The sequence below is a fragment of the Amblyomma mixtum genome, chromosome 1 (genome assembly GCF_055824585.1).
Source record: "Amblyomma mixtum isolate Tamu chromosome 1, ASM5582458v1, whole genome shotgun sequence".
Lineage (NCBI taxonomy): Eukaryota > Metazoa > Arthropoda > Arachnida > Ixodida > Ixodidae > Amblyomma > Amblyomma mixtum.
This window is the reverse complement of record NC_143012.1, coordinates 301006007-301031936: the sequence shown is the minus strand read 5'-3', so window position 1 is coordinate 301031936 and position 25930 is coordinate 301006007. Positions and strand designations below refer to the sequence as shown.

At 42.7% G+C, this 25930-nt stretch overlaps 1 protein-coding gene across 1 annotated transcript; it reads left to right on the top strand.

Moving 5' to 3' along the window:
- The first annotated feature begins 1549 nt into the window (after positions 1-1549).
- Positions 1550-25533, top strand: LOC149372198 (uncharacterized). The gene is made up of 21 exons (XM_089566604.1): positions 1550-2084; positions 2171-2318; positions 3389-3506; positions 4170-4235; positions 5502-5567; positions 5633-5817; positions 5911-5987; positions 6090-6163; positions 6362-6519; positions 8320-8586; positions 9646-9865; positions 11915-12025; positions 13458-13502; positions 14932-15240; positions 16985-17107; positions 18999-19116; positions 19850-20000; positions 22700-22762; positions 22842-22914; positions 23016-23069; positions 25210-25533. The coding sequence occupies exons 1-21, from the start codon at positions 1787-1789 to the stop codon at positions 25375-25377; spliced, it is 2892 nt and encodes a 963-aa protein (XP_089422730.1). The 5' UTR covers positions 1550-1786; the 3' UTR covers positions 25378-25533.
- Positions 25534-25930: the final 397 nt, after the last annotated feature.

The window sequence follows — 25930 nt, the reverse complement described above, 5'->3', positions numbered from 1 at the left end:
AGGATGCGCACCAGAACCTTGAAGTATTTCATTTGTGATATGTTCTAGAGAAAAAAATTCTAAGGACGATAACGATAATCCCTAATGCAAAATTTGAGCGCACCTCTGTAGGTGCTTTGATTTTGCGAAATATTGAGGCAAAGAATTTAGGAGATACGTGTATGGCTGTACGGTTACAAAACACACTATTTTCCACGGACATTCTTTATTCGTGTAAAGCTACCCTCTCTCTCAGTTATTGTCATGAAGATGCTGATGGACATTTAGTGGTGATGGACGACGGCGCACGGCGCGCATCACTCCGGGTGCATAAGAGCTGCGTTCTGAAAGCGCTCGGCTCTGCTTTGGACTTCACAAGTTCATAGCACGCCGCACTTGGCGATGGCAGCTTCTTTTTCATCATCGTCAATGCAGTTAGGAGACGGCACTTCTCACATTTATCTCCAATAACTCCTATCCTGCACCAGCTGCGGTCACCCTAATCACGCAAATTTCCTAATCTCATGCGCACATTTGACTCTCCGCCGCACCCTGCTTCGTTTACATTCTCTAGGAATCCAAGCTTTTCAACCGTAGTGGAGTCAGCAGGACGAAACTCAGTTTTACGCGGTGCAGTTTTACGCACCCCTCCTTCTGTATTATTGCTCTGTTCTGTCTTCTCCCGTTCACTGAATTTAGCAATATCCGATAATGGGTAGAAAACACCAAACGGTGTCTAGCATGGTGCGTACGCATCACAGCCATGTTAAAGTAGGCATCATTGCGCTTCTGTGGCAGGTTGTGTTGCTTTGTTAACATGGTACTACGGCACTGGATTTACTAGCAGCCGTTGTCTCAACACTGCTCTTAGATATAATCATTTACCTTGCGCAAACTTTCATCTCCGTCTTCCTTTATTCTACGGACAAAATGGCAGGCAGAAACGCTTATCCCTAACCGACGAAAAAAGCCCTAACAAGTGCTGTAAAAGTAAGCCATGTAGCACGATTTCCGGCAATTTTTTCGATGCTTTGCTGTACCTTGCTGTACCTTGGGTTATAACGATATGCTCAGGACGTCCATAGGGTGTACTGTGAGGACACTGCGTCGTCCTGAATGACCTCTACTGATCCTCAGCAATTTCCTCTCCTGGTCCTATTGTCCGGCTTCAGCAGTGTATCTTCAGGACATCCTGAAGGTGGCCCGGAGGACCTTATGGTCGTTTTTCAGGGCATAAGATGACGATTTGACACAGAAAATGCGCGTTATTAATTGCTTAATTATTTTTGGCAATATCCAGTGTGATTTGCAGTAGATTTGTGGGCCCTGTTTTCATATCACAGTCCACCAGAAACGAAACCGAAACTCTTGGCAGAAATACTGCTGTAATAAATTATTTGAAGCATATTTGAAGTACATTGCGTTTATTATTATCTTCTCCGGTTTCGCTGTTCCTAAAGCCATTCACACCAATTTCAGCATAGCACAAAACCCTAAAAACTAGGCGATCTGTTATAGTCAACGTTTGCCCCTTTTCTTGGCGTAGAAAGCCAGTGATAAAATTTCGTAATCCTCCCAGTGCACTAGAATATAGTTCAGTCAGTGTTATTCGTTACAGATCGCTGGCGACACCAGCAACTCAAACTATCCAAAGCTCTATGATCCAAACCATTCCATTCGCCAGTAACATCAATTGTCAACATTACCATGTGCGTTGTGCCCGCAGTAGTGTAGCTAGGTGCTGCGTGGCTGTATAAGTGGTTTTTGTCAAGGGGGCCACGCCAGACGTAATTTATATTTTAATTGCATGTCGCTAGCTCTGAAAGAGCTCCGAAACTATAGATTGTGGACGTTGCCGTGGGCACAGTTTCATTTGCAGCTTCGCAACATGTCGGACAAAGTGCAATCGGCTATCGAAGAGTGCATTAGCAAAAGCAACGCTCACAGAAAGTTCTACGATCTCTCAGAGGCTTATGCAGTGAAGTCTTTTAATCAGACTAGCAAAACAAAGAAGCTTGTCAGCGATGAAAAGTTTATGGATTACATCAACTCTAATGTCATTGGCAGGGACGCAACTTTCCTGGGTCCTTTCGGTCGGCGGAAAGGTAAGTCGCTCGCTGCAACGGACTTCGCTCCTCGTGACCCTTACAGTCTCCTTATACTTTTTCTTTCCTGCTTGTCTGTTTTTTAGTTGTTTACTGCGATCACACAGCATCTGGTAGATCACTGACGTTTATTGAAGACTTCATCCGTAACGAAGTTCTGCCTATGTATGGTAACACGCACACCACCACGTCGGTTACTGCCCTTCAGTCCACTATGTTCAGGCACGAAGCAAGGTAAGGCTGTGTACTTTCATCAGGTTATGATGCACGTGTTTACGTTTGCTGATGGTGCCGTAATGAATGCACATCGACGGCTGTTAAGCATCACGTCATGAGCCTTTTCTTCACTGACATTTCTGCGTTGTTACTGTCTTTCACGACGAAATTGCAGTGCCAGTAAATGCTTCCCTTGGTCGCATTATATTGTTCTGTCTGGACACAAAGCTAGACCCATTGACTGCACGTAGCCATTTTTGTGTGATCAGTACCATACATTGGAGCTAAACTCATTGCTTTTGTCTTGTATATATTTAATGCTGCTGCCTCTACACCAGCATGCTCTGAAACAGCTAATGTTATCATAATTTTAATGCAGTAGCATTTTGGTTGTCGTCTCACACAAAATTTTTAGTTTCTCTGTCGCAAAATTCTCTGATTGGTCAAGAGAGGCCACTTGACCCTGTGATGTCATCTCAACCTGCCCACGGCGGCAGGTGCCAACCAGTCCACTGGATTGTGTGCTACCTGCCCACTGTGGCATGTGGGTATTGATGATTCCTCAAGAGAGGTCACTGACCCTGTGATGTCACCACAAGGTGCCCATAGTGACAGGTAGCAACCTGATGGAAAATCTCAAGTCCCTTAGAATTTGGAAGTTGTCCCTCCCCAGACAACGGATTACTGTGGATGTGTGGCGAATAGTGGGTGGATTAATGTGAATGAGTATAATTCCATACAACAATCCAATGGAAGGTACCAAAACGGGTCATGATTCATGCATATCATATAAGGGCAATGGAACCTGTTCCAACTGGAGTTTTGGTGGGAAAATCGCAACATTAAACACTCATTGTAGATGCTATAGCAGGCAGCCTAAATGCTGTCGCATTTTCTTCTTTAAGAATGTGGTTAGGGAGGCCCTCAAATTTTCTGCCTTCCCTCTTTGCATGTTTCAAACTGCAGAGCTAGCTTAAGAACAGACAGTGTGCTGGATTCTCTACTCATGATAACCTCCTGATCACTTTTGCATTTTGAAAAATTCTCCTCTGTATGCATTTATGTTTTTTGTGATCTCTTTACAACAGGGACATCGTAAGGGCCTGTGTGAATGCAAGTGAAGGTGACTCAGTGATATTTGTGGGCACAGGCACCACTGGTGCAGTGCACAAACTCATCTCTGCTCTGTCCCTTCAAAGGCCACCTGTAAGCATTCCTCCCTACTGGCACAAGCCACTGAAATGCTTGGGCTGTCTTGTAGTGTATATGGTTGGCTAAGTTTATTCGGTCTTCGTTTTTGACTGACCACTTGCTACACTCAGAAATGTTCAAAGATGGCATAGTATCCTAGTGTTTTTGTTCACGGAAAGCAGCCCACCGATTAGACTTTCAAATGCAAGCAATGTGACTGAGAATCTCCACTGCGGCAATACATAAGTTCGCTGGCCATGCCAATTCATAAAAATTTACTATTACTGTCACTTTTTTGACCCGCAGCAGGACCGACAGTTTAGTCATTTTTGTTATTTACATATACTGCGTTCCTGTCTGGGGCTATTGCAGGAGCAGAGCTTATCTGGAAAGAAAACCAACAGGTCTGCATTCTTTTGCATGGTACCAGATTGCAATAAGCTACCAGTTACAAAGCATTTCATTTTTTTTTTTCTCCCTGAATGGTGAAAGGGGGTGACATCATCTTGGCACAACGTGCTTCTCGGGGTACATTGTGGGCTTGTTCTTCTGACTGTAGGCGATGTCAAGGGCAGTTATGTCAATATGTATGTTCTTTCTTATTGGCTTTATAGAAGTAATATTTATTCTTGTGGTCCTTGATTTTTATTTAGACACCTGGTTTTATGCCCATTTCAGGTGGTGTTTGTGGACACGTTTGCACATCATTCAGTTTTGCTTCCTTGGAGAGAAGTCAATGCTGAGGTAATTATAAATTTTCACAAAATTTCTTTTCCACTTTTTGTTGTTCCATCATGTACATGACCAGTAAAAAACTGCCCTCTCTGAATCACAAGCCTCACCCTTTATCTTTAGGTGACTGCCATTGATAGTTGTTTTAAGATAGAAGGATAACGAATCAAAGTTTTCTAAACTCGTGCCTTGCAAATTGGCTGTTCACTGATGCCGTCACGTGCCTTGTTATGGCACTTAACTGGTCCTATTGTTCTTTTATTTATGCAGTGTCGTCAGTGGATGAAATTGTAGTCACTTACTTGTAGTTGCATATAATAGCTACAGAAACAAAATGGAGATAGCAAGCTGTATTGGTATTTCTTTCATTTTGTGCATCATCATTTTGCGGTGATTTTGGCAGTCTGTGTCTGGAGACAGTTGTGGTGTGGTAACAATCTTGAATGACCTTTTCTCACTACAAAAGATGAGCCTTGTACCTATAAACACCGAAGTTCATGTTTTGAAAAAGCCATCAAAGGTGCATGATGTGCAACAAAACACTAGACTGAAAAACCCACTTTGTCTGGCTCGAGAAGTATTAGAACATTCAGAACATCCTTTCAAGAATTTCCAGCAGTACAAGTATTCAAGTTACTTTAGTTTTGAAATCTTGATATCTCGTCTTCTGTATTAGTTACGTGATCTGGGCTAATTAAATGGGATTAGAAGTCATAATTAGTTACTAGGTAGAGGAGCAGTTTTGGAGCAAATGGGACTGAATGCTAGTGCCTTAATTTTGCATATTGTCTCTTCTATTTTAAGAAGTTTCTTCTTAGTGTGTGTTAATCTTATGTTCTTCTGCATCCATGTTTTCAGTTTTTTCTCAGCAAGGCAACTTCAAAATGAGTAACTTGTGCCTATTAGTTTAGTCAAAAGCCTTATTGAAATTTGTCTTAATCAGTGTATTGCATTTTCACTTGCAGGTGTTTAGAACAGCGTCACGCAATGGCTTAAATATGTGTGATTTTTCTTTAATGCAAGCAACAGTACTGAATGAGAAGTGCAAATAAGGTAGCGAAATAATGGACAATCTTTCTTTTAGGCATGGCACCTGCAGTTCTGTCCAAATATAGAGACACGCTTAGTTCAGATGGTAGACATTTCATATTCATTCAAGAGGTACGGCAGTATGATTCTGCGCTGTTAGCATTCGTTTATGCGAATCGTAGTTGAGTGTAGCTGCAGTTGTTCTGGCTGCGTGTGTTTGATGAAAATATTCTTTTCATTTCTGTTAAGATTGTGAGAGTTCCTGAGACATGTGAAGGATCGTTGGATGTCTCATTTCTCGAAGAAAAACTGAAGGTGAGAAGTTCTGCGGCAAAAGTGATGAATATTCGGCACAGTCAGGCTTTTCCTTCTCTCCTCAGGAATATACTGAGGATGAGACCAGACAGCTGATTGGGTGCTTCACAGCAGCATCCAATATCACTGGAATTCTGTTGGACGACGTCAGAATCACGGCCTTGCTTCATGACTACGGTGCACTTGCATTCTGGGATTATGCATCTGCAGCACCTTACGTTAATGTCGACATGAATCCAGTCGTCCCAGGGTGAGCCCTCGCACAATTTCTACTAGTGGTTTTATAGCCATCTTATCCACTGAGAAAGTTGTTTTATTGTGGAAACATCTACCGTTTCTTTAGCATAGAGCAAGGACTGGCATACAAGGATGCAATCTTCATATCTCCGCACAAGTTTCTAGGGGGACCTGAAACACCTGGTGAGTCAGACATCTGGTGGTTTATGTTGTTGAATATTTATTTTTGTTTCTCCTAGCATACTTATTCTTCAGTTTATAATGCCTTTTTTGTCGCTCTTGCAGGAGTGCTGGTCGCAAAGAAGAAGCTTTTTGTCAGTCGGGTGCCATCTGGTTGTGGTGGCGGCTCAGTGTTTTTCGTGAGTTTTTGTTATCAGGTCCTTGGCTAAGCTTTCATTGTGAGAGGTCCATAGCGGCATGCAACAGGCACATCTGATTACATGTTACCATAAGTTGTACGCAAGCAGCAAGATGGGCCAAGTGTAGTAAAAAGTAGTAGTAGTAGGAGTAAACTGATGAGCCTGGTCTTCTTTTAACTGCTGTTGTGTTTGTTTCAGGTTTCGAGGAAGGACCACCGCTACCTGCAGGAAATTGAAATGAGGGAAGAAGGCGGGACACCGTCAATTGTAGGCGCTGTCCGATGTGGCCTTGTTTTTCAACTGAAAGCTGCTATCGATCAAGAGTTTCTTGTCTCAAAAGAGGAACAGCTGTGCAGGTGGGAAGCGGTGATGTTTATGCAAACCCAACTTCTTTTCTACACGTGACAGGGGGTGGGGGATCATGTACACAATAAAATAATGCTGGGATGCTTTCTTTAGTTAAGGGGGGACACTGGTCATGAAAAAAAAAATTTTATTACTGAAGTCACAGGTACAAAATCTTCAGGGAATATGTATTTTTGTGTGCTGATTCTAAATATGTCATTTAATTTCATGTAAAACAATTCCTTGAGCACTTATGCACTTTTTATGCTAGTGTTTTGCAGAGAGTTTTGAAGAAAATTTGCTGCGGGGAACTCGCTGAAATGTATGCCATTGGGTTCTCTTGACACCAAGGAATACAATAAGGGTGAAATTGTCTTCCTGCCTGTCATAGAACTTAAGTTATAGAGTTTTGAAGTTGTCGCTTCAGAAATGAGAAGGAAAGTGTGTATTCCTGTTACTGAAGTGGCAGCTTCAGTACCCTATTACTCAAGTTCTATGAGAGCCAGGATGATAATTTTACCTTTATTGTATTCCTTGGTGTCAAGAGAACCCAATGGCATACATTTCAGCGAGTTTCCTGCAGCAAATTTTCTTCAAAACTCTCTGCAAAATACTTGCATAAATGGTGCATAAGTGCTCAAGGAATTGTTTTACATATCTAGAATCAGCGCACAAAAATACATGTGCCCTGAAAATTTCACAGCTATGACTAAATTAATAAAATTTTCTTGTCAAGACCAGTCTCTCCTTTAGCTGGATATTATCCCCGTTTATGTGCCGTGCTGTATTGAAAGGCAGACTTGCTGTTATATATAATGAGATATTTTTATCATGTGACAGTTATAACAAGCACCATACATGACTGCAAGTGGCCTTATCCATCCAGTATGTGTGCAGCTTTAGGGCATTGAGGTTTATGAGCTAGTTCGACCAGATTCAGATTTCTTCAGCTTCGATTTGTGAGTGCAACTTCAAAAGGATTTTTGATTCCTCGAGGATATCTAATGTAATGCTGCAAATTTATTCACTAGATGAATGTATACTGTCACTTAATTTAAGTGATCAAAGCTAGTCTCTGCACCATTGTGCAGAAACTGCAAAATGCGCCACACTTTTTATGTAGAGTTAGAAAGAATCTGTGGTATTATTATTTGATTTGCGAGCATATAATTCAAACACAAGGGAAGGGGAAAGAACAGGCTGGCAACTGACCTTGATGAGGGCACGTTCCAAGCAAAACTAATGCACTGTTAGGATGGACAGGGCGCCAGCTTAAATACAGGCAATTGGGCTAGTTGGTTTGTTGTGTAGAAGCGGACAGCACTAACATGGACAAATTTGGGCGAAGGACAGAGAAATAAACAAATAGGACTAGTGCTTACTTGCAGCTGTTTATCTTCCATTTGGTGCCAGTTTAGTTTAATTTGGCTCAGCGTATTTTCTGTCTTCAGTTATGACATGCTGTTTAGAAAAGCATTAATTTTTCTCTGTTATTAGAAGCCATAGTGCATGTGCTCTACGTTGGCCTAGCATAATTTAAGCTGCGGGGCAATCCGCTGGACATGTGGTTTGTGTGGGGCAACTTTATAAAGTAAGCGAAAGTTAAAATAATTTGCTCAGGAGACCTTCACTGAAGTGACTGAATAAGAGCATTTAAACTAACGTGTGCATAGGCGCTTTGCAAACAGAGTGCTTGCAGCATCGGTTCATTCATTTTGTGATACTTGCTACATTCAAGGTATGCAGCTGTAGTCTGGTTCGCTTATTTTAATTATTTTTTTCTGCATCCTGTTAACTTTTTATTTCTCCAGAAAAATGTGGAATGCGTGGCAGAACACACCTAACCTGGTCGTCTTGGGGAGCCAGAGCATTCGTCGTCTGCCAATCGTCTCCTTTCTTGTCCGCCATCCCGGCACGGGCCTCTTTCTGCACCACAATTTTGTGTGCGCCGTCCTCAACGATTTGTACGGGATCCAAGCACGTGGTGGTTGTGCCTGTGCTGGACCCTATGCCCAGGACCTGTTGGGCATTGATGAAAACTTTGCTGTCCGCTATGAAGAGCTGCTTGCCGAAGACAGGTGAGATGGCACTTTGCAGGATGCTCACTTGAGCACTGGAGATTTCAGGGTAATACGAGCTCAAAGATCCTTAGCAACTTACCGGTGTTTCACATCTTCGGAAGTATACAAGTATTCCTCGTCAAAATGGCAACTTGAAACACAGTCCAACGCTTACAGCACAGCTAATTATTTAGTGTGCTGCTTGACAGTAGAAGAAAAACTTCCGGTTCATACATGGCTTTTAACTTACCTGTGCACATTATATTAGAGCTGCATTGTTTGCCTCCTACTTTCATTTCTTAAACTATCGTCAGTTGCTTGCAGAACTTCGTACAATGAAATGTGCAAGCTGTGTTCATTCTGTCTGCGTATGTACATAATTGGCAACAGAAAATAGAAACAAAGCATATGGCTGTTCATGTGGAACAAGAATTATGGTTCATTGTAATTCCAGGTTTGCTTCATGAGCATCTGTGATGGCAGTTTGCTGTAGCTGCATTTTGCTGTACAAAAGAATTTATGAGCTCAAATTATGGATCACCAGCTATTATGGATCTGTATACAGGTTCTATCCATTTCAGGATGTAAAAGCCTACATCAGCCATTCCGCTGAGTGTACATCAGAGGCATGGCTTTTATTTCCCAGCTGACTCTGTGTTGCTCTTTAAGCAGAGGATACGAAAGTTTTCTGGCAAGCCTAAGTAGTTGTCGCCTCATTTTGGCGGTTGATAAAGTGGCACGTGATGATAGCCCACGTGTGATAGCCACACTGTGGGAATGTAAAATGTGACCTTCTTTTTTTTTTTTCAGCAATAGCAACACATGGCTCTATTGACAGCAACTAAATGTCAACTCAAAACATGCTCAAACCTTGGATAAGCATTTCCCACGTAACATCTCTACTTTCCAGGTTCACTTTTTGTGTTTAGCATTCAGCACGAAAACTGAAATCACCCGTTGTGGATTCCAGTGCCTGTTTAATGCTCCCAAACAGAGCAAGAAATGTGAGGATGTACCCTCCTGTTCCCTGTCTTACAATACGCTGCTCACACTTCTTTGTGTATCTTCTGTGTGCAGCAAACTGGACCGGACTCACCTGCGACGCTACCTGGAGCACTCTGATCGTGAGGTGCTGCGGCCCGGCTTTGTGCGGCTGAACCTGGCCTTCTACTTGCCAGACTCCCAGGTGGACTTCGTACTCGAGGCTGTTCGCCAGGTGGCATGCCATGGCTGGAAGCTGCTCCCGCAGTACAACTTCAACCCCGAGACTGGCGAATGGAAGCACACGAGGCACCAGGTATCGCAGCCAATCAGCACAGGGAGGATAGCCAGTTTTTATGATCAAAGATGGCTGTGCAGAGTTACCTGACACACACACTGGGACACTGCGGCATTGTAACAACCAGCCAGGAGGATTCTTCTTGACATTAACAAGGTTACCTTAAGCTTGGTTCAGATACCCTGCTGTATGAAATTTTGCATGTGTGGCATCCTTTATATCAATGGGATTATTTACGCATTAGCATTAAAAGGGTGTGTGCAAACAGAAATGGCGACCTCAGTTTGTCGCCATTTCTATGTCACCTTTGATATAACACACTTTCATATATTATCTGAGATATAACAAACCTAAGTATACCACCTCGGATATATCGGATATAAAGAACTTTCGTGTCTGGACTTCGTATGTAACAAACTTATAGCGTGTTGACCTCGTATATAACGAACCTAAGTGTACCACCTCGGATGGAACGAACTTTAGTGTGTAAACCTTGGATATAACGAATATTTGGCTGCGAGTGCATTCAAACAATCCACCAAGGATCGCCCAAGCGTTTTTTTTTTTCTCAGCTTTAAGTAGTTGAAGAAATTAAAGCCTGCAAAAGGGTATACTATCACCATTTTTCAGAGCCATGCCCAAGGTCATCCCTAAGCTGATGAGCAGAGCTAATGGCGTTTATTCTGTGTGCTTAATGGTGCCGCATAACGTGTCAAAACAGCTGGTAGAATTAAATATGAGCTCAGCAGTAGCCTTAGATAACAGTATTGAATATTACAATTGTCTTAATATTCTTAATATTGAGCAACAGAGTGGTGCAGCTAACCAAGTACAGCGGCATCTGAGAAGTACTAATGCATTAGAATCTTAATGATACAAATCTCAGGGGGTTGCAAAAAACTTATTAGTATCAACTGAAATACATATCATCAAAAACAAGAAAGCCGCTGCGCTGCTCAGTGTTTATGGCACTCAGATGCATGACCCAATTGATGCGGGATTGATCCCAGCCGTGTTGGTCGCATTTCGATGGAGGTGAAATGCTAGGAGCCTGTGTATCGTGCGATGTCAGTGCAAGGTAAAGAACTCCCGATGGTCGAAATTTCTGGAGTCCTTGACTACGGCATCCCTCATAGCCTGAGTCGCTTTGGAACGTTAAACCCTGCACAAACCAAACCAAACAAAAAAAAAAACAAGAAAAAATTTCATTCTGCGCCCGCCGTGGTGGCTCAATGGTTAAGGCGCTCATCTACAGGGCCGGAGTACCCGGGTTCAAACCTGACTGCGGCAGCCCCGTTTTGATGAAGGTGAAACACAGAAGGCACCCGTGTGCTGTGGGATGTCAGTGCATGTTAAAGATCCCCCCACGCAGTCAAAATCATTCCGGAGACCTCCACTACAGCACCTCTTTCTTCCTTTCTTTTGCTCCCTCCTTTATCCCTCCCCTTACGGTGTCGTTACGTGAAAAATAACAAGTTGTCTGTAATTCTACATTCGTGTCTTGCTTGAATTCTTTGCCGCAATCTATCGAAAAGCTGAAACAGCTGATGAACTGCGCTTAGATTTCGCATTAGGAAGTAACATAATCGTCAGCTATTCTTTTTTTACCAATTTTCGAATTCAGCAGCACAGAAAATGCATTCATGCAAATCTCTTTCTGACTGACCAGACTTGTTCATGGTCACGCACCATTGCTCGGTGCTCACAGTGCATACTGTGCAATTGGTGATTGTGGCATCAACGATGCACAGTCCTTGTACCACCTATCATTGCGTATGACAAAACTGACGGTCATAGCTTCGGTGATGTGCCGCAGGCCTTTTGCCAGCACTCAGAGCTCAAGCTGCATTTGCCAAGGCTGATGATCCTGTGTTCATAGCATCCATAGTGGTGCGAGAGTGTGTTAAGAGCATCCGAAATTCTGTGCGTTGTAGTAGTGTGCTTTGGCCAGAGAGCTTCATGAGTTCACATCAGCAGTGATTGCATCACTGAGATGCTACTGTAACTCAATATTTGACTCGCCATACATTTGCAGCGGCTGTGTTGCTGTTTGCTTGCTCTCTGCAGGTGTTCAAGGACAGAAAATGGCTTGGTTCAATATCCTACAAAGAAGGAAAGTTTTCATACAGAGAGGCCGAAGAAGAGATTGAGAAGCTTGGTGTCGACACTACTTGGCAGGTGAGGCAACTTTTTTATGACTAGCAAACATAAATTTTGCATTTTTCCTTTTTTTCCTGCTTCCTCGCCAGCATGAGCTCTTTTGTGCATTATTTGTACATATTTCATTTTGTTCGACACAGATTAGAAAATAATTTGGAATAGACTGATATAATTAATCAGTTAATATTAAGGTGATATTAACAATTACGCTTGGACAAGTTACACCTAACCAGCTAACCCAACCTCAGAAGTAGTGTTCTGCCAGCTGTTTACATCATTTGTGGGGGGTTATATATAATGTGTGGGAAGAATAAAGTGAGGCACACTATACATAGGACAACAGTGTAATGAAAATTGCACTCCAGTGGCCTATCAGTGGCACAGCAGCTCTCATTTGGGGCTGTGTAGTTGTAGTTAAAGGGAGTGAAGAGACATTATCACAGTCAGTCTCGGTGTCAACCTGCATTACCACATAGTGTTCGAGCCTGTTAGACCGGGTGCTCTTTCTGGAGTGTCCTTTTAGTTTTTTAAGCATATGCACGAGAGAAATGGGCCAGAGTTCTCATTTTCATTTCTGTGCACATTTTTAGCCTTGCATTTTTAGCCTTGCATTTTTGTGCAAAGGAGCCTGTCAACCCTTGCATGTTCACGGTGCTGTATTGGTGTTCATTCTGGGAGAATGCTATTGAGCAGCAGTTCAGTGACCCGATACCTCTGCACTGTACTTTCCTGTAATGGGCTCTTGGTAGGGTCATAAAATGGCTGGTGCTGAAGTATGCAGTAAACTCAATTTAAATTCATCAGTTACTGCTTATTATTGTGATTGAAAAGGTTGTTATGTTTTAGCAGTGTAATAAAATGTGCCTGCTTGGAACTCAAATCATTATGCTGAAATTCCTGAAGCAAATACAAGGATAATGGTTGGCCAATCATGCCACTATGGTAGCTGTGGTCAGACGGTGCAAAATTTCCCAGTAAATTTCCTCATTAAATTATATTTCAAGTTTGTCAGTCATTTCTCATCCTATCTACTCAAGACTGTCATCGTCTTACTAGATTTTTAATGAAGGGAAAGAAAAAAGAGCTGTCTTGAATAGTCTCGTCCTCTTTATTTATTTATTGTCACCGAAATATAAACACTAATTCATGCAAGGAGAAGCTAGAATAGGCATATCTCCTTGAGCATATTTGTTGCTCTCACTACAAGTAAAGCAAGCTACTGCTTTCTTCACGGTGGATATATGTTTGTTGTGAGAAACATTCGCATGTCAAGAGTGCTCAGTTGTGAACTGAAGTAGCTGCAAGGAAGGCACTCAGGTTTTTTTTTCATTTTGCTCTTTATAAGATTCAATACATCTGAGCCATTGCGCACTACTTTGACCACACTGCAATATATATGTCTTCAACTGCTGTGATGTTTTCTTCAAGGCACCTTTTATTTTTCTTTCAGGATGTGCTGAATGAAGCAAACACCGTTTTTGAAGATGCTGAAAAAGTAAGGTGCCCGTTTTACTAATTTGTGTTTGAAAGAAATTCAGTTCCTTCATTATTCTTTTGAGAGCATTCAATGACAATTGAACAACCACCGGCAGGTTTGTTTGTTTCTTGCTTGGTAGAATGGCTGATAAATGTATGCTGTGATTATGGCGTGCGCATCATAGAAAGGTTGGCAAAGAGTCACGGTGTGTAGGGGGGTGAAGTGGCAGCAAATCAGTTTAAAAAGTTTGCAGGAATAGCATGGTTGCTGCTAATTGGAGAGGCCTCTATTGTGCAGTGGATGCAGTTAGGCTGGTGGTGATGAATGATGATGGTATCATAGAAATGTTGCTTTGGTGCAGTCTTGAAGGCCATTGGATGGGTTGCACAGGAGGAGAAATGCACTGTATGCTTTCTGCTATCAAAGTGTTGTGTTGTTGTGTAATGCAATGAGTTGATAGAGAGTTTTGCAGCAGTGGGCTGGCATTTAACTTCACACGGCCCAAGCATTTCATGAGGGAATGAGCAGCAGTGGCCATTCATCCTTTGCCCACTTGGACACCTGTGTTGTAAGAACTACAAACAGACAGCACAAATAGACAGGTATACCAAAAAGAGACATAGTATACAGCACCATGGGTGTCCATTTCTGTGTGTGCCACCGTTTGTTCTTTGTACCTAAGCACCACCTATTCTGTGGTAGTCTGCTTGCTGCTGTTTGCAGCCCTCAAGGATGCAGAAGCATAGCATCTGTCTTTCCATTTGTGCTCTACTTATTTTTGTTTTCTTTTGTACCTCCAGAATAACATTTGCAAAAAAGAAACTTTTTTTTTTTTTTTGAGCTGCTGTCATGTCAAGTAATAATCATTCAGTTTAGCAGCTAGTTACCAGAGTACCTCAGTTCATGATGGAATTATAACAGAGCAGAAAAACGCACACATGTGAACAGAAAGATTTATAATGACCAGCCTACAGCCTAATTATGTCCACTGCAAGACAAAGACCTCCCCCATATACCTCCAATTAACCCTGTTCTGTGCCAGCTCTAACCACCTATCACCAGATAATATTTGGGAGCAGTCATTTGGTTTTCGTGCCACCGCGGTGGCTCAGCGGTTATGGCACTCAGCTGCTAACCCGAAAGTCACGGGTTCGATTCCGGCCGCAGCAGTCGATATTCGATGGAGGTGAAATTCTAGAGGCCCGTTTACTGTGCGATGTCAGTGCATGTCAAAGAACACCAGGTGGTCGAAATTCCCGGAGCCCTTCACTACGGCATCCCTTGCAGCCCCCCATAAACCATAAGCCATCATTTGGACTACGCCGTGCTCACAGCTTATTTATTGCAGTACGTTTGTCTTTAATTTATTTCCTTGCACACGTTACCAGTGAGGGTATAAATCACTGATTGATTTTTTGTTTAATTTTTTTCCCTCTTGCTTGAGCAGGCTGCTCACAGGGCTCCGCTGGCTGACCAGACGCTGATGTTCGACGCAGAGGCGGCCGAGCTGCGCTGGTTCCTCCTTCCAAGTGAAGCCAAGCAACTGCTGGAAGGGGCGCGCCTGCAGTTCAGAGATCCCCCATTTGTGCCAAATAGGCCGGGATTGAAGGGGCAGCTTGAGACCAAAACAAAACAGAAGTGCGTGCCACAGTGTGCTGTGGCTTCAAAAACGACTTGGCCACAAACTAAGGCACCCAACCCACAACTATTTCGGTGGCATGCTCCTCCGAAAAACATATTCAAGCCATTTTTAAAGGTGAGGTCAAAGTCGCCTGAAAGTATGTAAGTTCTTTGTATCACAGTGTTTTGCTACTCATGTTTTGCTACTCAAAGATAACTCCACTGTGGCTGATGCTAGGCGTTCAAAGGTCACAAGAATCTATTTTCACCCGAGTTTCTACAAAATCTTCAAAGAAAATCTTGTTTTGCCCATATGTACAGATAATGGCACACTACTGGGAGCCTGCACCTTTTGTCTGGTGGTCGCATTCCTTACACTTCGAAGAAGCAACACCAAAGAGAACTTCACCGTGAAATTCAAGATTGGTTTTCCGCACTCATTTTTCTTTGCTGAATTCTAGTTGCTTTATATTTGAAAATGTAATTTAAATTATTTCAGTGATGCCAGTTGAAATCATGTAAGTGCGTTTATGTTGTGGGGTTTAACACTTTTAACCAACCCCAAGCTGTACTCATCATGGAAGATTGTGCCAATATCACCAATGACGAGTCCCACCCATCCAGTGCTCCCACTGCCAGACGAGTTACAGTCGGCTATTGCATTGCTTGCAGTTTTCAGCACTGGAGGGTGGTAGTTTTTCATTAAACGGAATTTGCACCTTTAGCGCATGTTTTAAGCCCTGACAACAGTCATTTTCACCCTAAACTAGCCAAAAAATTTGGTGATTTTGACACTTTGGCGGTTAAAGGGTTAAAGCCAGCTAGGAGGAACAACCCACTTTTACTGAACACGGCTGTCAGCGTCGAATTGTAAAGGTTGCAAGTTGTACTGTTGGATAATTTCAGAGGAACGAGCGCAAAAATTGACAACAGACAAGAAAGAAGAAGGACAACACGGACAAAGGTGCTTTTTGTCCGTTTTGTCCTTCTTTCTTGTCCGTTGTCGTTCTTTGCGCTGGTTCCTCTGAAATCAATTGGCTTACCAACTAGCCCAACGACAAGTTTTACTGTTGAATAAGCAGCCTTTGCAGTAGAGACTCAGCTGCGCAGAAACGCAGCTGCAGGAGATTTAGTTTCTTTGTATTTAGTTTGAATAGAGATTTAATTAGATTGCTCACACCATTCTGTGTGCAGCAACTCAGTAGTAAGCATCAAGCCCTGTGGCCTTCTGCCTGTTCTGCAAACTCTTCAAGGCCAATGCCATCTGTGAACTGAAGCCAATCATTCGAAGGGCCGCTGTCACCCTTAATAGTGAATTAACACACTGAGCATTACAGCAAATTTCTGTTGTCCTGCATTACGCACTTGCAAAAAAAAAAAAATTGAGGGAACTTGCTTATAAGTGCCCCAAAATTTCAAAGTATTTTTTATGGTGTTTCAAAACCACAGCATAAACTTATATAATAAAGCATGTTGGTAACATTGCATCTTGGCACACAGTGAGACTCGCAAAGCAAGCACAGCATTCATTGTGTTTTTGTTTTTTCTGTCACCTTTACCTTATAAGTGGTGTGTGCCAAGTTTCAAGAAGCTTTTGTTGTTTTTTTCTGTCACTTTTGTCGTATGATTGATGTTGTGCACTAAGTTTCAAGAAGCATTTCAAGGCCGCTTTAGGTGACATTTTCTAGGTTCTTGCTGATTGAGTAATTTATACAGTAGGTTTTTTTTTTCGTGTATGGACAGTTGCTCTATACTTTCATTCCTCCTGTAAGCAGAGCCATTGTCTCTGTATAAACGCTAGTGGCACGTCACTTGCTCTTTTATCATTGCACCTCTTTGCATTAAAAGCTTCCTCTCTCAATGCTTTTTTTCTTGCGCAGGCAGTCAATGAGTTCAACATGATTGCTGATGGGGACAGAATCCTAGTCTGTCTATCTGGAGGAAAAGACTCCCTGTCTCTGCTCCACACTTTACGACAGTTTCAGTTCTGCTTCAGAAAAAGGGTGAGTGCCCATGTCCTGATAACAAAGCTGATGTTGTTGCTAACAGTGTACAGTCATGCCTCTTTAATATGTACACCTTGTTTCTCGAGCCAAAATGTCCACAAAGTCAGTCGTCCGTAATAACGGATCATGAAATATGTAGGTATATTCGGGGGGAAAAAAAAAACAGTTTATGGTTAGTGTCTGCTTTGGAGCATAGTGATGGGCTGGGAAGGGGTTATCAGAAAAAATGCTGGGGGCTCCAAGTGCATTATCTTGGTTGCCATTATTTTTTTAAATAATGTGATGCAGCTTGAAGCGTCTAGTGGTCTATGAAATGCATGGTGGCATCTCACAATGTGATGACATATATCCTGTTAAGACTGCTCATATAGACCTTATTCATGTGATATCAATTGCACGGTGCACCTATGCCTGCGCAGGCAACCATGGCACGCAACAAGTTGGTGATTGCATTGCGTCATGGCCACACGAGTGAGGTCTATTGTGTGGCAGATTCGATAATGACCCTCATCCCAAGGCATGGTGCAGGGAAACTTTTGTCGGCACCCTTCGATACACCTAATACTGCCCCCCCCCCCCCCCCCCTCTTTTTGTGCAGCGTCTTTTGGGTCTTTTGGGCTCAAGAGCACCCCTCAGTTGGAGCTTTTTGTTTTGCACCTTGCATAAGTATGCTGGCTGCGGGACGTACAGGGTTGCCATGCAGCCTCCTGCTATCCCTCCAAATCTGATAGTGAATAGGGTCTATACCATGAAGCACTAGTACTGTAGTAAGTCAGCGGAGAGCTGCTGAAGGCGGCTTTCTACCTAACACAAGCTGCAGGGAGAGCACCCTTAACAACTATTCACACAGTATGACAAATGGTAAGGCGCATCGACCAGGCACCGTCACACTGGTGGGCATGAAACCACAAAACAAAGCCACCATTCTGGGAATTGTAATTTTGCTTTGCTTTTCACTGTTGTTCAGTACTAAAAATACAAAAAAAAGGAAATATCTGGTTGGGGAAGTCGAGATTTTGTATTCGTCACTGTCCATATTACCACAGCAAGATTACATGTAGTCCAGTAGACTGTTATTTTCACCCTGTCTATTGTCTGGACAACGTATTTCTGTATTATAGAGGTGTAAGTGCATTGAAAAAGTTTGATGCCCAGAAAAATTGTCCAAGATTCGAGTCTGCTGTATTAACGAGGGTCGTACTAATAAGGCACGACTGTGGTTAATATATTTTTTTGAAGAAATTTTGGTAGAGGAGTTGCTGTTTTTTATTTTTATGAAATGAGTGTGCTGTAGCTGTCATTGCCAGCGTTTTCCTTCAAAACTGGCCTTAAATCTTCCTGCATGGCTGGCTCAGCTGGATTCAAGCCATCATTTGTGTAGCTCCCTTGAGTACCGGAAGTGAAAATGCGGCCAGTTTGTACCAGTGGCTTGATGAAGCTAGTCAGTTTTCTAGCCAGTTTCCTTCATATTTGAAAATTGTCATGCAGTTTACCACTACAGCTAACACCACCTATCTTCTTTATAGTATCACTTGGAGGTAAGAGAATTGCATTGGTTTGTGCCAAGTAATAGTGGCATCTGCATGCACAAGTAGTCGTGCCTTCTGATAGAAAGCCCAATAAATGTGGCAGCATGCAAGGAGAAGCACCTCAGAGGAAGCATTTCACACTTTTGACTTGCTGTCAATGACAGTTATTGTCTAGAGGGTTTTGTTTGTTGTTTTTTCTATTTATTTTGGCCTGTGCTTGTTGTGTTCGTTGCAGAACTGCGACTCCTTTATGTTACTTGTTGCTTTTTATCATGTTATTATGCATGAAATCATTTTGAATATGTGTGTGGATATGTTGACACTTAATGATGCTATTGCATTTTTTTTTCTTCTTTCAGGGAAAGAACTTTGACCTGGGTGCCGTGACAGTTGACCCTGGTAGCTCACTGTATGATCCAAGTCCCTTGAAAAAATATCTGGAAGTGTTAGGTGTCCCATATTTCTATGAAGAACAGTGTATGAACAAGACCTTTTTTCTTGATATGATATGCTAGTGCAGTATGAGCAAAGTGCGAACTGAATTGCTGTAACAGCAGTCAGCTTTCTGAGATTCATTTTACTTTGTGCTAGTGCCATCCACTGATATATGCCTTTCAACTCCTTTCTACTTTTAAGGGACGCTGAGGGTAAATTGAAACTGGCCTCTATCAGTTGATTACTGCGTTGTAATGACAAAGAAGCTACTTCCACTTAAGAGGGAGCTTTTATATGCTGTAAAAGGCCAAAATATTAAGTCCAGGTGTTGCCACCACAGGTCTTTTTCACAAACAAACTGTGATGACATCGGTTTCTTTTTGTGTCTTACCATACTGCCATTCAGTTCCATCGAGCAATCACGGAGTTCCTTATGCTGTCAACATCATCGCCACGACTTTGTATTAAGTGCGGAGAAAAAAATATGTTCTGTTTTCAACTCCAAATTTCTCAGAAGCAAATATTTATTTGGCCGCTGAACAAACATCAACAGAGCCACAAAAGGTCAAACAAGAAGTTTACTAAAGAAAAAAAGTTTAATGGAGCTGTCCTTAGTGTCCCTTTCAAGAAAGAAAGAGCTTCTCTGAGGTGTCCTTTCACGTATTTCTTTAACTTGTGGCATGGACGCAGTTTCTTTGGTAGTAAGTGTCTTTCATGCCTTGGAGACAGGCTCAAGTCTGTCTGGTAAGTGAATTGAGGAACCTTTTCTCGGCAGGCATTGTGGAGCAGGCATCGGCCCTGCCTGAATGCACCTCCATCTGCAGCTTCTGCAGCCGCATGAAGCGAGGCCGCATCTATGCATGTGCACGGAGAGAAGGTTACAACGTACTCGCACTGGGGCAGCATTTGGATGACCTGGCTGAAAGGTGATTGGCTCACACTGCCTTCTTCGCTGGTGCACGAGTCTTTTTTTTTTTAAGTTAGATAAAGTTAGAACCCAATGGGTACTGAAACCCCCTTGGACGTCCTGTGGACGTTTAGGACGTCCATGGGACGTCCAGGAGGATTCCATTGCCCATTGGGAAGGTTGCTGAAACTTTCAGTACAATATTTGTCACATCATATCTGTGAACGACTTTTAACACTGAAGTCGCATATCTGAGGTGCTATCCTTAAAGTGTGCACATGGAGGGCAGCATAAGAATGCATCTTGTGGCCTTCTGACCATATCCACAGTGAAATTTTAATGGCTGAATATTTCATGCTGCAAGAAAATATGTCAATATATGTAATCAGATACTTCTTACAAAAAAAAAAAATTGTGCCTTTCCAGATCAGTGAGTGGATAGAAGGTAGTTTAATAATGTCGTGAAATGTCAGTGCCACTTGGCGGTCCTCAATATTTTTATGCTGCTGCAGGAATGGCAATAAATAGAAAAAAAAAAATTACGGAGGGCACTTAAGACTGCTTATGTGCTTTGAATGCGAAAGTATTGTTTATTGTGAGCTCTGTTGCGAGGTTCATTTTAAGGAATCCTTCCTTTCTAATAATGCACTTACACATTAGAATACAGTCGTAAGGAAATGCATACACTAGGCTCAACTTTATTCACCAAGAAGCATGCTCTCCTCGCAGTCTGAAGGTTCTTCATTCAAATCCCCGCACCATTGAGAAATTTTATTTATTTTTCTTTCTTGTAGACCTCACTTTCTTAAGGTCTGCTGCTGATGTCATGTCAGAGCATTATGACATCACTAAGGAATTTAATGCCATGGACGGCAACGGATTCTGGCTTTTGTGCTAATGGGACATATAACACTTCTGCATTAGTAGCACTGTGAGGTAGAATTCAAGGCACAGGAATTTGAGGCGCCTTTTTGAATTAGTGCCAGACCATTAAATACTTCTTCAAAGCAAATGGGCAGTGTGAAATTTCCAGTCGATTTGCTTTTCATTTTTGGTAAAAAGTGGTTTATTGCCCTTACTAAATCAGAAATTTTGCCTTGTGATTTAAAATTATTAATATTACATATGTGTGACTGTGTGGCAGCTTTTGAGAGGAATGAGGTGTTCTTGAAAACATTTTTTTATAGGCCATTTTGTTGTACTACCTAGTTTTAACTGCAAGAACCTCGGGAGTTAGCAAGGCAACAGAAGCACTCAACAATGTCTCTGGCATCGTGTATTATCTACCTGGCGCAGCACCGGTTATGTAGGCTAGCAGATGCTCGTTATAACTACGCTATAGCTGGCAGCTTTGGTCAGCCTTTTTCCCAACTCAATGACTCATTTTTAAGCATCTATTAATGCACTCAGTAAGAAGAGGGCTCCTTTTTTTGACATCTGCATGTTGGATGTTGTTGTGCTTGCACTGTGTGCAGATTCTGGCACAAAATAAACACGCTCAATGTAGAGAACACAGAATGAGCACCATATTTTTCCATTTGCTTCCAGTTGTTTTTGTATTTCAATAACCTGTGCACACATGTGCAGCGCACCCATGTGTGAATGTAGCCAAAACACGCCAACATACATGATGTACTGTCATTGCTGGAATAACCAGACAGTGGAGTTTGCTTCTCAACCATAATAGTGCAGCCCTCACAGCAGCCCTGAGAAATTGACAGACGATTACGATAGCACGGCGTGACGCGGAACGCAGGAATGCATGCCTAAGAGCTCTGCTGTGAACCCAAAAGGTCTCGAAATATGAGGACAAGGGTTCTGCTTATCTTACACAGATTCAGAGCTTGAGGGGTGCCATAAGTGCACTGCTAAATGGCTAAAGAAGAAGCCTTGTTGCCTGGCTCAAAGATGATACCTGTCTTGGTAATGCAAGAACCCTGCTAAAATCCCTTGTGGGATTGCAGTACTATTCATAAATAAATAATAAAAAATAACTTAGACAGGTACATCAGATGATGATGATGAAGAACTTCATTGGTCTCAGGGGTTTGTGACGCCTGGTCTGATCGCTGCCATCAGTCCAGGGCACTGTTGGCTTCCCCGATTGCTGCCGCCCACTGGATCAGCCAAAGCTGGGTCCGAGCTGGTCAGGACAGCGTCCCAATGTGCATGGGTTGGGTTGGGTACAGGTGGTTGTCTGCCCGAAGGATGCGGGCACTCCCACTAGAAGTGATATGCTGTGTGTTTGGGATTTTTAGAGCCCAAGCATGCGTCCTGGTATAGGGTGGGATATGAAAGGTATTATATGTGGCGTAAATGGGAGAACATATAGGTTTAGGAGCTGTCGCCAACTTGTGGCAACCACCCGGGTGAGGGATTGATCCTCTTCCTGAGCAGTTAGGATCGGCGTAAGTGCGTACAGGAAAGTCCAAATGCAAATGCAACACACACAAATGCCAGTGGAAAAGCTACATAGATACAGGTCATTATCACTGCTTAAGTGTGATCATTGCACATTAGAAGTGTTAATGAACAATGCAAGGGTAAAATCTCATTTTGCTTTTCGCATTTCACTTCTGCCGTTAGCATTTTGTTTCATACTGATAGTATCACCTATCTTTACCACAAGTTCTTTTGCGTGTCTCAATAATTTGACAGCCTAGAAGCTTGTGTTTTATTTTCTCACTTGGCGTTTTCTCTCTTGTTTCTCTGCAACAGCTTTCTCATGTCTATATTTCACAATGGTCGTCTCAGAACTATGAAGGCAAACTACACTGTTAGGTAAGTTCAAGTGATATATGGGGGAGGGTATTATTAGTGGCATGTTATTGACTTGTGCTCTGGCTTTATATCCATAAAGAGAAGGTGATCTCCGAGTGACTCGGCCTCTTGTCTACGTAAGGGAAAAGAATCTCCGAAAATTTGCTGAGGAAGTAAGTGGGTTTTGCTAACCTTTTTAGTGTGCGATTACATTGCCTTTAGCTTGTATAACATTGTCTGATCTCTTTACTTTGCTTGGTGTTTGTTTCTTCAGAAAAAACTGCCAGTCATTGCAGAAAATTGCCCAGCTTGCTTTGAAGCCCCAAAGGTTTGTATGGTGCTGTTCTTTTTTGCATTCTGTTATTGAGGCTTGTTAAGCTCTATTTTTTTTTTTTTGCAAGCTAATAGCAGTATTAGTTTTAGAAATATATTAAGTCTTTATCTTCCACCTATCTCTCCTCAACCAATGCACATAAAAGTGTGCTACCATTAACCTTGTTTTCACCCAGACCTAATTTCTTTGCTTAAATGACTTGCCTTTGCCCATACAAAATACAAATCCTGTTTTTGAAACGTTGGCTCATGGACTGAGTCGACCCTCCTGCCCTTGTTCGTTTTTGTGCTGTGCTACCGTTTGAACATTAAGAGGTGCCGTTGTAGTTGAAGAAACAATTAGAATAATTTTTCATTGCATCAGGTTTAAGGCGGCTTAGTTATGGGAACAGATGAAAGTCAGTGATATTCTAGCGGAAATCGAGAAAGGGAAATGGACATGGGCTGGGCATTTAATGCTGAGAACTGATAATCGATGGTTCCTTATTGTGTCTTCGATAAACTTCCACCAGATTTGTCCTGAAACCAGTGCAATGCACAAGGACCCAATGTCATCATCATCAGCCCGACTGTGCCCACTGCAGCGCAAAGACCTGCCTCATATCTCTCCAATTAACCCTGTCCCGCGCCCTTCTTAATCTCATCTGCCCACCTAACTTTCTGCCACCCCCTGCTACACTTCCCATCTCTTGGAATCCGTTACTCCTTCTTCTTGGCTTTGCATTACATGCCCTGCCCAAGCCCATTTCTTCCTCTTGATTTTGACTAGGATGTCATTAACTCGCTTCTTGTTCCCTGACCCACTCTATCGTTCGCACTCAAGTGCAATTTATCAAAAGTAAAATTGCACTCTGATGTGCACTGGGGCCCACCAGTGAACACCAGTGTCATTTATTGAAGATGCTATTTGGGTAACAAATTTTACTCCACAGGAAAGTAAACAGCAGGGAACAGAAGAGAGTCAGGTGGCCACATGCGATTGGGAAGTTTGTTAAGGTGGGATGACCACAGTTAGTGTAGGACAGGGCTAATTGGAGTTCAGTGGGAGAGGTCTTTGTCCTGCAGTAAACATTAAGATTAAGGAGTTTGCGGAGATACGGTGGCCGCAACTGGCAAAGGACAGGGTTAAAGGGACACTGAGGAGAGCACTATTAATATTTTTTTTATAGTAAAATCCGATAGTTCGTCATGTCATGGCTTTGTTGCCACTTGGCCGGCAGCGAAAGATGCATTTATTTCTAAGAAATTTGGATTCGAAGTTGAAAAAGTTTTTCCCGCCGCTCTGATTCAAACTTGGGATTCTCCTATGACGACACAGGACTAAGAGACGTGAAACATGACGTGCGCATGACGTAGCGCAGACTCCGTGATTTCTGGCGGCCAGCAGTGCGGCCTAGCAGCAGCCGAAAAGAAAGCTACCACCGGCCGCACGTTGAAGGCATCTATCGGCTATTGCGGCCGTCGCTACGGTCGCTTCGATTACGTTTGCACTGGCGTATCTCGTTCTCGAAGTCGTCAACGAAGTTCTCGCAAATAGACACCTTTAGCATACCGTGTACCTTGTTACCACTAGCGGAATACCGGGAGCCCGCCTACCGCCGGAAAACAGGCGCTGATTTGTCCCGATGCTTCAGGAGCGCGCGTAGCTGCCGGGCACGTGGCGCCATCTGGCGACGTCAAGGAGATTTGCGCATGCATTGGCTGCGCCTCAGTGATTCATGGCTTCTCGGTTCCTGGTGTTGCTAGAACCATTCGTTCTAGCAACACTCTTTTGTCCTATGATCTCATCACGCTTGTACTTGCGAGTTTGGCCTGTGGCGGCGATACCTGTATTTTGGTTCTTGCTCTTTTCTACATTACAAGAGCTTTGTTGTCAGTATAAGTGGTGTTTTTGTAATCAGGAGCTGGTATTCTGTCGATACAAGCCAACTTCAATTTCTCCTCAGTGTCCCTTTAAGGAAAGTCATCGGAGACGCCTTTGCCCTGCAGTGGACATAGTCAGGCTGATGATGATGATGATGATAGCGTACAAGGCACTGCGCAAGCGTTTTTCATTCATGCAGCACTACCACTTCTAACAGCTCTGCAACTTTGCTGGTGATGAGACGTTTCTTTTATTTTCATCATTCACCCAGGAACGGCATCGTGTGAAGCAGCTGTTGGCAGCTCAAGAAATTTTGTTTTCGAAGCTGTACCCGAGCCTAAGGTCTGCAATGCACCCACTGATGGCCATAAACCGGACTGGAATCGAAAGTGCTCTTCACCAGAATGGCTTCAACCCACACGACTCAGATTCGGAGTAACCAAGCATCACACTATTAGCGTTTTTTTAATATGCCATGAAGACGTGAACATGAAGATGAAATATTCGTTGTTCTGCATCTCTTATACACTGTAAATATGTGCCTCAAGGTGCAGCTAATAAAAATTTCACAGTGGCATAAAGTTGCCCATTCCCATGAGTCGTTGGGCTGCTGTGTGCACGGCTGGTGGCACCTCCTAGCACGACAGAAATGTCAGGCAGTAGTTGCAATGATGCGAGAATGACCCACCATAGAATAAGAATTGTTCAAGGAGGTCAAGGTGAGACGTTACTTTCCTAGTTTGAAGTTGTGTACCTTCATGTCATCTTGGTACCAATCAAAATAGTCGTGTTTCATTAAATCATCTAGAGTGGACTTCTATTAATTTGAACTCACTCAGTCCAGACAACAGGTTTATTCAAACTAATGCTTTTGTCTCACGACTGTCAAGCATAATAAAAAGGCCCCCCTAATACCAACGAATTTTCTATTCCTTTCAAGTTCAGTTGATCAAGAACCTACAGCATCAATAGATTGATATTAATATTAAATT